Source organism: Syngnathus typhle, linkage group LG12 (genome assembly GCF_033458585.1).
Source record: "Syngnathus typhle isolate RoL2023-S1 ecotype Sweden linkage group LG12, RoL_Styp_1.0, whole genome shotgun sequence".
Taxonomy (NCBI): Eukaryota; Metazoa; Chordata; class Actinopteri; order Syngnathiformes; family Syngnathidae; genus Syngnathus; species Syngnathus typhle.
The window spans coordinates 12696319-12707485 of NC_083749.1; the positions used below are offsets into that span (position 1 = coordinate 12696319).

General features: G+C 46.8%; 1 protein-coding gene across 3 annotated transcripts; it reads right to left on the bottom strand.

Moving 5' to 3' along the window:
• Positions 1 to 267: 267 nt before the first annotated feature.
• On the bottom strand, positions 268 to 10380 carry LOC133163512 (uncharacterized). 3 transcript variants are annotated; one of them, XR_009716400.1, is made up of 3 exons: positions 5952 to 10379; positions 1404 to 2613; positions 268 to 1086 (listed from the first exon to the last, which is right to left on the bottom strand). XR_009716400.1 is itself a non-coding variant. In XM_061293476.1 (3 exons), the coding sequence occupies exons 1-3, from the start codon at positions 6204 to 6206 to the stop codon at positions 1076 to 1078; spliced, it is 1476 nt and encodes a 491-aa protein (XP_061149460.1). In that variant the 5' UTR covers positions 6207 to 10380; the 3' UTR covers positions 268 to 1075. The 3 variants fall into 3 exon arrangements, 2 of the variants coding, with proteins under 2 accessions (XP_061149460.1, XP_061149459.1); XM_061293476.1 differs by having other exon boundaries at positions 5952 to 10380; XM_061293475.1 differs by having other exon boundaries at positions 1404 to 3577; positions 9523 to 10379.
• Between the last annotated feature and the right edge of the window lie 787 nt (positions 10381 to 11167).

Sequence of the window (11167 nt, forward strand, 5' to 3'; positions counted from 1 at the left end):
AGTATGCCACATAATGCCCGAGAGAATCCTGGGTCAGTCCTGGTTCAAAGCCAATGACTGCTCTCAAAGTAAAGGTCTTCTCTTTTAGCTCCAGACTGGAGGGAAATTCAAGCAAGGGAACTTCCTTGCAACTGCTACCAAGGTCAGTGTCAATCCACACAAACTCTCCCAGATTGTAGCTGTGAGTAACTGTTAGGTTTTTACAGACAGAGTGAATAAATGTTAAGAGAAACGCACCAACGGACAGACCACAAGTGAGGCAGAATATTGAGTCGTAGCTTGCGCAAGGAGTGCAGTACAGACAGCTTACAATGCCCAACCTACACTAAAGTCTGTCTGCATCCTTGCTCTCTTTATTTGGGGAATTTTCCTCATCACATGTGTAGCAGAAACCAAATAAGGGTAGGGGGAAGCGCAAACGGTTTCTGCTTTTGGTAAGCGCAGGAAACTTCTGGTGTGTGTAGATTACTGCAAACGTTATGCTAATGTGGCGACATAGGAAAGAGCAAACAGAGTTCATCAAGTTCAATGGGTTCAAGCAGTCTTATCAGCAAGGACCAGGGGCGCTCCCAGCGCTCCATTTCTTGAGGGTGTGAGGTGCCGAGTCAGCCACTTGAGGAAGGCTGACACAATGTCGTTGCTGCTGTCTCTCGCTGACCGAGACAAGACCTCACACCTTGGCTGATGTGGTATTCTGTGGTGGACATAAGAACAGCAAAGCAGAACAACGAACGCACGTACGCAGATCTAATCTAACGGTAGATCTAACGAGACATCATTTACTGTAATATAGTAATATAGAAACTAAAAGAGAACGCATGATAACATATATATACAATTTTCCAACAATTCCCCCCTGTTTATCATAAGTTCTCAGAGACCCTCAAATCACCCAAAGGCTACTTCAAAAGATTTTCAGCCGCAGGATCATACGTCATAAGAACAAATTTACACCCGGGAGGCGACCGAAGCCAATCAGACAACGTCGGACTCAGGAAAAAGGTCGGACAGGTCCACAGCGGGGGCCTCATCAATGGAGTCAATGCGAAGATGACAACTCGGGGGCCGTGGGAGCTCAAAGTCGTCCTCAGGGAGCAACGGAAAAGCGTCAGCCGGCGGAGAGATAGCGGTCGTAATCAATTTATTAATTAGGGACCGGAGACACGGAATGCAACAACATCCACACAAGGTCAAAACAGCAGAAAAAACGGCAAGGGAGACAAGGACCGAGGAAACCAGGGTGCGGTACTTGCCGAACACATTCAGCCAGCTGTTCCAAACCTCCGTGTTCACACCACTGTGGTCCTTCATCTTCCCATTCAAGGTCCTCAAACCGGCAAGGGCCAGGGACAGGCTTCCGCCGGCTGCAGTGTTATTTGGGATAAAAGTGCAGCATTGCTCACCGAACATGGCGCAGACACCGCCCTCCTTAGCGAGTAGCATGTCAAGGGCCATCCGGTTCTGGAAAGCCATGAGGGAAGTCGCGGCCAGCTGGGAGTGGACCGCTCTGAAGCCCGCCTCGGTCCAAATTCCAAGCCTCTGCACGTTGTAGTGGATGTAATTGATCCTGTCAACATTTTTGTTAAGGGTGCACCACCAACAAATGGAGGATTCGAAACCAGCTGCTATCTGGTTCACCAGCTTATACTCATCCGGCACTCCTCTGGGAACTCCAATGGCATCTATATAGGTCGGATCCGCCGCGCCTTGCCACTCGGCACTCCGCTTAGCCCTCGACCAGGGTCGGGGCACAAAAGAATCAATAAAAACGTCTAGCTCATGAGTAGATGCGGGCATTAATAAAACGGGAAGCAAAAGGGTCACCAAAGCGCAAGTACCAGAGCTATTAAAAGGGAGACTATCATAAAGTTTGTCAGTGTTGCACCAAAACCAAATATCACTACGAGCGATGGGTGAGAAAAAGGCAGCGCCATAGAACAGGGAAGTGCACAAAGGAGCTGACAAAACGCCTAGGCTTGCGCCGGTACCGGGCAACTTGATGCACGTGAAATTACCTTTAGCAACATCAGTGGAAAAAAGGGGTTTGGACTTTGCCAAGGAGGAAACGGGATAGACCTTGTCCCAACTGGAGCAAGGATGAGCAGACGGAATGGAAGGGGTAGACATCACAAAAATCGCACACTCAGGAGCCACACTCGCGGGAATGATTCTCAAGAGGGGCCGTGGGCCCATACACACAACGCAACTGGTGTTAGTCACATTAGCAGCTTGCTCGGCCATGAGGAGCCAATTGTTAGTCTGGCCACTCATACCTGTGGAGGCCACAAAGTGACTGTCTACATCGGTGAGGGCCACGCTCGTAATCACTGCCCCAGATGTTTTGGAAAAGTCGCTCAACACGGGACTGTCAGCGCCCCGCATAGTTTTGTTAACGCAAAGGACAATAGGAAACTGAGGATCCTTCCCAGAGGACCAAGCCCACAACTGAAAACCCCAACAGGAAGTATTGAGCAGGGTAGCGTGAGGGGGCCGAACCGTGTCATCAGGGAGTGTAACGGTCAAAAGAAGGCTTGAGCCTTGGTTCTTCAAAGTGATACGTTTAGCAAAAAACACAGCTTCTTCACTGGAGCCAGGAGGCCAGTAACCTGGTACCTGCGAGGTGATGAAGGCGCTCCAGTCCGAAATGTCTGGATTGACAGTCAAATACCACCAATACCCAGGCCATTTGTCACCCGTAGTGAGCCAGCCTTGTCGGGTACCTTTCAAACTCTTCAAGGGCACGGTGATAGTGGAAGCCGTGTTTGGGGCCACGGTGAACGCCAATGAATGTAGGTACGCGTTGGCTATGCGCCATGGCACGCAGGAAATACCGTCGTGAACGAGAGCAGGCGTGCAGTGTTTAAAGGTGGGCCTAATGGACGAGACCTCACGCCTATGTCTACGCGAAGCAACATCATCCCATGGACAATATCGGGAACCAACGGAACTATCGCGACTGTGCCTAGGATCGTTATCCGTCGAACAAAGTTTGTAAAACTCATAATCAGAAATAGTAAAAACATCAGGTGAATCAGAAACAGCGGAAACTACAGGTAAATCAGGAACAGTGGAAACTCCAGGTGAACTGTCTGGAGTCGTGTGTTTTATAAAAACAGGGCCGATGCGCATATAGCACACTGTCCCAACTACAGTGAAACCAAAAATGACAAAAATCCAAATGAATGCTTCCCAAGGTTTGCAACCATCCCGCACCTTCGCAAGACATTGTTCCAACGGCATTTTAACACCTAGTTTTAGATCTCCTCAGAGTCAACTCCCTGAGCTTCGGGTTGGTGGCTTGGAATGCTTCTGCTGGCTTTCGTGTCAACCCTGGATCTTGGCACCAGGATCAGGCACTATTACCAGACTTGCACACCTTCCGTACTTAGGTTGGGTCTGCGGAGATCACCTTTTTACAGTGTGACAAATGAATCCACGTGTTACGTTCGGCTATTTTTAAAGCGTTAGGTGTTGTGAGAAGCACTAAAAAGGGACCTTCCCACTTGGGCGAGTGCCAATTCTTCTTCTTGATGCTCCTGATCAAGACCCAGTCTCCCGGAACCACTTTGGGGTCCTCCTGCGGAGAGATGGGTTGGTCAGTAATGTTACTGGTCTGATTTTTAGCATGTTCCAACATTTTTCTCATGTAGTCGGCCAAAGTGGCCTCTTCCGGCACGTCCCAAACATTTTTAAACTGAGGAAGCCTGTATGGTCTTCCAAAGATGGTTTCATAGGGAGTCAACCCAGTCGTACTTGTAACATTCATGTACATTTTCACTAAATCTAGACACTGAGTCCATGGTCGTTTAGTTTCCTCCATGCATTTTTTTAGTCTATTTTTTATAGTACCATTAAAACGCTCAATCAAGCCAGCTGACTGTGGATGGTAGGAACAATGGTTCTTTATATTTATGTGGAACAATCTCCCAATGTTTTGCACCACTTGATTGACAAAATGTTGACCATTGTCACTATAAATTTTTTTCTGGAATGCCATATCTTGGAATAATGTCTTTGCACAATGCTTTTGCTACTGTTAGTGCGTCCGCATGTCTAGTGGGAAAAACTTCTACCCATTTAGAAAACGCATCGATGATGACCAAACAATATTCTTTTCCCTCGCTCTTATTTAATTGGATGTAATCCATATGTATTGTGTGAAATGGATACAATGGAGTCGGAAATTTTCCTCTCCGAGGTCGCAAGTTACCTTGTGGATTGTGTTTAGCACAAATCAAACATGCTCTGCAAAATTGTTGCGAAAAACCAGCAAACCCGTATGCTGTGTAAATGGACTCAATCTGTTTCACCATCCCCCCTGTCGAGACATGGGTGACCCCATGACTCGAAATAGCAGCCCACTTATACAAGTTCCGAGGCAAGACAGGCTTGCCCAGAGGTCACACAAAAAGGCCATTGTCATTTTTAATGGCGCCCCGTTTCTCCCAAGAGAGGCGCTCCTGGGAGGGGCTTTGAGATTGCATGTCAAGCAGCACGTCAGGAGAAACGTGAGACACGGAATCGCTATCAGTACAAGAAGAGAGGACATGGAGCACGCCTTCAGCGGCAGCCTTGGCAGACCTGTCCGCGAAGGCGTTACCCAAAGAAACAGGATCAGACCTAGTAGTATGAGCAGCACATTTGCAGACCGCCACCTTGGAGGGCAGTTGGACAGCGTCCAAAAGTTGGGGAAGCAATGTCGAATGGGTGACGGGCTTGCCTGTAGATGTTACCATGCCACGGTTGCTCCATTGTTGAGCAAAGACGTGCACTGTGGCAAAAGCATACTGACTGTCAGTCCAAATGGTGACAGGCCTGTTCGCGAAAAGAATGCAAGCTTCCGTGAGAGCAATGAGTTCAGCGGCCTGTGCCGACATATGGGAAGGCAGTTTCACAGCTTTCAAAACCTCGTCAGCTGTAACGACAGCGTAACCAGAGAGGGTCACGCCAAGAGCATTTTTCTTCGAAGATCCATCAACAAAAACCACGTGACCGTCAGACAAGGGTGTGTCCTCCAGATCGGGCCGAGCCTTGGCTACTTGTTGGGCCGCATCGACACAATCATGGAAATCACCGTCATCCGGAAGAGGAATGAGAGTAGCAGGATTGAGTGTTGTGCACCTCTCAACGGTCAGATGCGGTTGGGAAAGCAAAGTAGCCATGCACGACAAGTGACGTGCAGGCGACAAAAAGGTCATGTTTGTTTGTAGCAAAAGAGCTGACACTGCATGCGGAACTTTCAGCGTTAAAGGATGAAACAACACAACGCTGGCGCTGCTTTCCACAGCCATGGAGGCCGCCACCACGGCCCTCACACATGGTGGGAGAGCGCAAGCAACACTATCCAATTTAGAAGAATAAAAGGCAATAGGGCGAAGTTTCAAGCCATGCGATTGCATCAAAACAGAGGTCATATAATGACCTTTGCAATCAACAGTCTGGACAAACGGTTTGTCATAATTGGGCAAGGCTAGAGTGGAGCTAGAGACCAATGCCTGCTTGATCAACACAAATGCATCCTCCGCCTCAGGAGTCCATTTTAGTGGAGTGGACATCGAGATGTCCTCAACATACATTAATTTGGACAGAGGAGCGACAATTTGGGCATAATCAGGCACCCAGCTCCTGCAATAACCAGCAAGACCCAGAAAAGACATCATTTGTTTCTTAGTGAGTGGTTTAGGGGCCTGCAAAATGGAAACTTTCCTGCTCTCAATTATAGTTCGACCTTGGGAACTAAGATTGTGTCCTAAATATTTAATTTCCTCGGACCACAGTTGGAGCTTGTTTTTGCTGACCTTGTGGCCTTCCTTCGCCAAGTGATGTAACACTGCAAGTGTGTCCGTCTGACAAGAATCAAAATCAGGAGAAGCAATCAAAATGTCATCAACATAGAGCAAAATCTGACTTCCCTTTGGCGGGACAAATTTTGCCATGCTGGCCGCCATCACCTGCGAATAGATAGTTGGGCTTTCGCAGTACCCTTGGGGCAGTCTGGTAAAGGTGTACCTCGAGCCAGCATAAGTAAATGCAAACCAAAACTGGCTTTCTTCAGCAACAGGAACAGAGAAGAAAGCGTTGCTAATATCAATTACTGAGAATATCTTTGCATCAGGCGTCAATGAATTCAACAAGGTGTGTGGGTCAGGGACACAAGGTGCCCTCTGAATGACGGCGCTGTTCACTGCTTGCAAATCTTGCACCATTCTCCACCCGACAGAAGGAGGCGCTTTCTTCACAGGAAAAATCGGAGTATTACAAGGAGAATCAGGACAGAGAATAATGACACCAGCTTTTAGCAAATCCGAAATAACAGGTGCGATGCCTTGCAGGGCATCGGGTTTCAATGGATACTGTCGCACACAAGGACGGTACTCAGTCTTAGGTCTAATGACAACAGGAAGTGCACTTTTCACCAACCCAACGTCAGAGGGCCCTGTTGACCAGAGATCAGTCGGGACCTCAGCGAGGACCTGCTCATCTCCTGGTGACAACACAAAATGTCAAGCTGAGGGTGCTTTCTCAGAACAAGTTTTAGCATGCACACCACAAGAAAGGAAAAAGATGTGGTTCGAGACACTTCTGAAAAGCTTGGTAGAAGGACTGTAAAGAACACCAGAACTATCTCGAGTCCAGTCAAGGGCAGCCAATCCGTCTTTGGCCATGAATCCCACGCTTTGCCATGTGGATGAAAAAGGTCGGAACAAAGAGATATGGAGCGGGGTGGCCGTCTTGTGTAAATTTTCGATTCTAGAGGGAGCTGGCTGCATGACTACACAAGCGCGGCTTTCACCATCATGTAAGAGGAAAGCTGCTCTCAAGATGATAGGCGTAGCAGCCTTAAGCATGGCTTCGTAGTTTTGGTCAGGACCGGGCGTGTCCTTGTGCCACAAGGTCACGTGCAAGTCGTTTGGTTCCATTGCCTGCTCAGGGCATCGCAAAAGGCTTCTGGCCCGTGCCAAAAGAGGAGACCCAAATTGTCTCACCTCGGGGTCAATTAAATCCAATGAATAAAAATAGTAGCAATGAAATTGACCAAATATTTGTAATTGGTGACGCCTTTTGACAACGATTTTGTCATCAAGAGATACTAGAGAAAGACCAAGAGCAGTGAGAGCATCTCTTCCAAGCAAGTTAATAGGGCAATTTGGCATCAGCAAGACAGGAATGCAACAACTTCCTCCTTCAGGGTCCCGTATCCAGACTGGATGAGACTGAGGAACTGGAGTTGTCATTCCATTTGCTGCCCTCACCCAAAAGGATCTCCCGCCTTCTCGCACATCCGCAGGAATGTCGCGACAAGTAGTGATGCACGCTCCTGAATCACACAAAAAGGTAATGGGAGTACCATTCACAAACAAAGTTATCACAGGTTTCTCTACATTGTTCATCAACAAGTCCTGAATGTTCAAATCTGCATCAATAGGGGGAGCTGTTGTCAAAACAGCTCCTTCAGTTCCATGCTGACTGTCGGTTAGTCACAAGGGAGGGACAGCCCCGCTTTTATGGGGGTCCGGACAATATTTTGCTATGTGGCCCTCCTTGCCGCACGCCCAGCAGACAGGAGGCTGAGTGCTAGGTTGCTTCGGTTGACCTGTCGGGCCATAACCGAGAGCACCATGCCGGTAGCCTCCCCTGCCCTTGCCGCGGAAGTTTCCACGACCATGCTTCTTCTGGTAAGGTTCAAAAGTTTTGTTTTGATAAAATGCATCATGTGAGTCTTTATCAGCAAAAAAAATGGTAGCCACTTTCCCTTTTTCTTTTCCTTTTTTCAAATTAACAACTTTCTCAGCATGCATGGCATGATCAATAAATTGTGGCAGTGTGGAAGTAGGGAAAGTGATCATATGTTTCACAACCCAGTTTTGAATTGCTGGTCGCGAATTTGTATGTAGAGCATTTTTGAACTGCTGGTTGTAAACCTCAGTTCCAGGTACCAAGCCGCTATTGGCTTTGAACACTTTCTCCAATCTGTGTCTATAATCTTCAAACAATTCATCCTCTTTTTGTTTGGTTCGACCAATTTCTGCATAATTTGCTCTACGTTGAAATTTAGTTTTTATCCTGCCCAAAAGTTGCTCAATTTGATTTCTCAATGGCAGCCCATTATATTCCAATGGGCGGCCATTTTCATCAAAAGGATCCCAATTGCCCTTGACACTGGCCCAGTCTTTGGTCAAAGTTGCCATAAAAACTTGTTGCACCTCATCTCCTCTTAAATTATAAGAAGCAATGAGTTGCATCATGTCAGTACAATATTGCTCAACATCTTCAGACGGCAATGCTATTCCCTCAGTGGCTGATTTTACATCAGCATGAGTCCACGTTCTGTAGACTAAAATAGTGGGCCCTCCGTCATCATGGGGGTTTGCCACTTGAATCATTGGGTAGGCCTCGGTTACTCCTGCGCCCATGTAGTTCGGGCTGCCGTCTGCTACGGGGGCCGATGGAGAGGGAGCTTCCGCTTTTACGCGGCTCCGCGTAACCATGGCGTGAGCAAAATCACTATATTTTGGAGGGTCATCTACGACCGGCAATTGTGGGTACAATCGCTCGCGCTCCACAGTACTTCTCCTAACAATCTGTTCATCTTTCTCATCTGAATCCACCCCCTCCTCGGGCACGGCTCTCAAGCGAGGCCGCGCTACTGAAGTTTCATCATCTTCTCGTCTGTGCAATAAAAGGCTCTCTTTGGAGACGGACTTTTCTTCGCTCCTTTTGTTCTTTAATTTTTCTTTTATTTGTCCACATTTTCTTTTTTCTGCTTCCAATTCCCATTTCACTATTAAATGATACCCATCTTTATTCTTTTTATTTGCACCATGTTTGGCAATAATCGATTGTTTGAGATTGTTTAATGAGTTTGCACTCAATTGACCATCGAAGTTATAATTCGTTATCCATTTATCGAGATATTTCACATTTTTAGGGTCGACCCATTCCATTAATTTCCAATCTTTGCATTTTAATTTATCTCGAGGTAAAGAGTTTCGTTTGCTGTTTAAATTTCCCATGGTTTTATTTTCTAAATTTCGGAGTTGGCGGTTCGAATGGCACCTACAGTGTCCTAAAGCCAACTTTATTCACAGGACAGTGGTTAAATATTCGATGTGGAGTAAGTCTCCTTTCACCTTCCCAGCAGGGAAGCGGAGAGTTCTCTAGCCTCTGCACCTCACACAAAGCCACTGTTTACAATCCTGTGTTTTTATATAGAGGAGAGCTCAAATGAGATCACTCTCAGTCAAACCGCACACAAACACACCACACGCGTTTTTCACCACTTTTAGGAATAACAGAGGAGTCCGCACCTCCTTGCGGAATTTAACTAACAATTAATCGCTAGGTTTAACTAACAATTAGTTAGGGGGCTCCGCACCGCCCCGCGGAATTTAACTGTTCCTATTTCACTTGACAGGGTCTAGAATTCCCAAGGTTTTAGTGACTTCTCGTCACTTTTCTCTTTAAGTGACCTCTTGTCACCGCTCATTCATTCCTTTTAGTAGAATCAATATTCCTACTCACAGTCCGCTGGTCCTTTTCCTCGGGTGATTTCGGCAGTCCCCCCAGCGTCCAGCCGAACCGCTCGAGGCAGTCCCGTCAAAGGGCTTTGTTTACCTTGGCCAAGGATTTTTCCTGCGTCGAGGAGTCCCGCCGGAGCCGCAAGGACGTATAGAAATCCCGGACGAGCCCCCAATTTCTGTTAGGTTTTTACAGACAGAGTGAATAAATGTTAAGAGAAACGCACCAACGGACAGACCACAAGTGAGGCAGAATATTGAGTCGTAGCTTGCGCAAGGAGTGCAGTACAGACAGCTTACAATGCCCAACCTACACTAAAGTCTGTCTGCATCCTTGCTCTCTTTATTTGGGGAATTTTCCTCATCACATGTGTAGCAGAAACCAAATAAGGGTAGGGGGAAGCGCAAACGGTTTCTGCTTTTGGTAAGCGCAGGAAACTTCTGGTGTGTGTAGATTACTGCAAACGTTATGCTAATGTGGCGACATAGGAAAGAGCAAACAGAGTTCATCAAGTTCAATGGGTTCAAGCAGTCTTATCAGCAAGGACCAGGGGCGCTCCCAGCGCTCCATTTCTTGAGGGTGTGAGGTGCCGAGTCAGCCACTTGAGGAAGGCTGACACAATGTCGTTGCTGCTGTCTCTCGCTGACCGAGACAAGACCTCACACCTTGGCTGATGTGGTATTCTGTGGTGGACATAAGAACAGCAAAGCAGAACAACGAACGCACGTACGCAGATCTAATCTAACGGTAGATCTAACGAGACATCATTTACTGTAATATAGTAATATAGAAACTAAAAGAGAACGCATGATAACATATATATACAATTTTCCAACAGTAACATTACCTGAACACAGAGCCTTGCCTGTATTGTTGTCCAGAGTTTTGAATGAAGACGGACACCGGGAAGGATTTTTGGCGTTCAGTGAATCATTCAATTTGTCATTTATTTAATACTAATTTATTTTCTAGAGATGTCATATCCTTACTCCATGGATCGTTAATTAACCATTTGTTTGTGCCATTGCAATTTTTCATTATTAAAATCATGCATCTTCATTAACCCCCTGTCATGTATTTTATTCTTTTTCACTTGACATCATGATAACTCCTCACAATGTTTGCAACATGCAAAAGAACTTCTTCGTGCTATCACCATTGCGGCACTGAGTGAGACAGAGGGTAATGACAATTCTGGAGCCCCTATCGCATCAGAGAACTGCAAGAAATGCTTGAGAGCGCAAATCGCAGAGGAATTTGTCCCCATTTCAGATGAGGAAGTTGAGAAACAAGAACCAAGTGATGGATTAAATCAGCACATCCAGACTAATGTCCGAGAGTGGGTGACAGAAATATGTGAGGAGAGCAGGTCACTTGCCATGGCTGATGGGGATAGAGACAACATCCACTTCCTCCCTGAGATTATTCCCCAAATAACAAGACTTGGAGGTTACTTGCCACTCTGGACAGCAATAATGGTCCCTCTCTTCAAAAGCGCCAGCATCACTGCAAGTTCCGCAGCTGTTGAAGCAGAGTTCAAAAACATAAAAAAAGGCCTTTTCAAGCATGAAAGCCTACCCATTCGTGTGGACCGGTTTGTTGCTCGTCATCTTTCCTTCATTGAGGGAAACATGCGGATTTGCTCTGC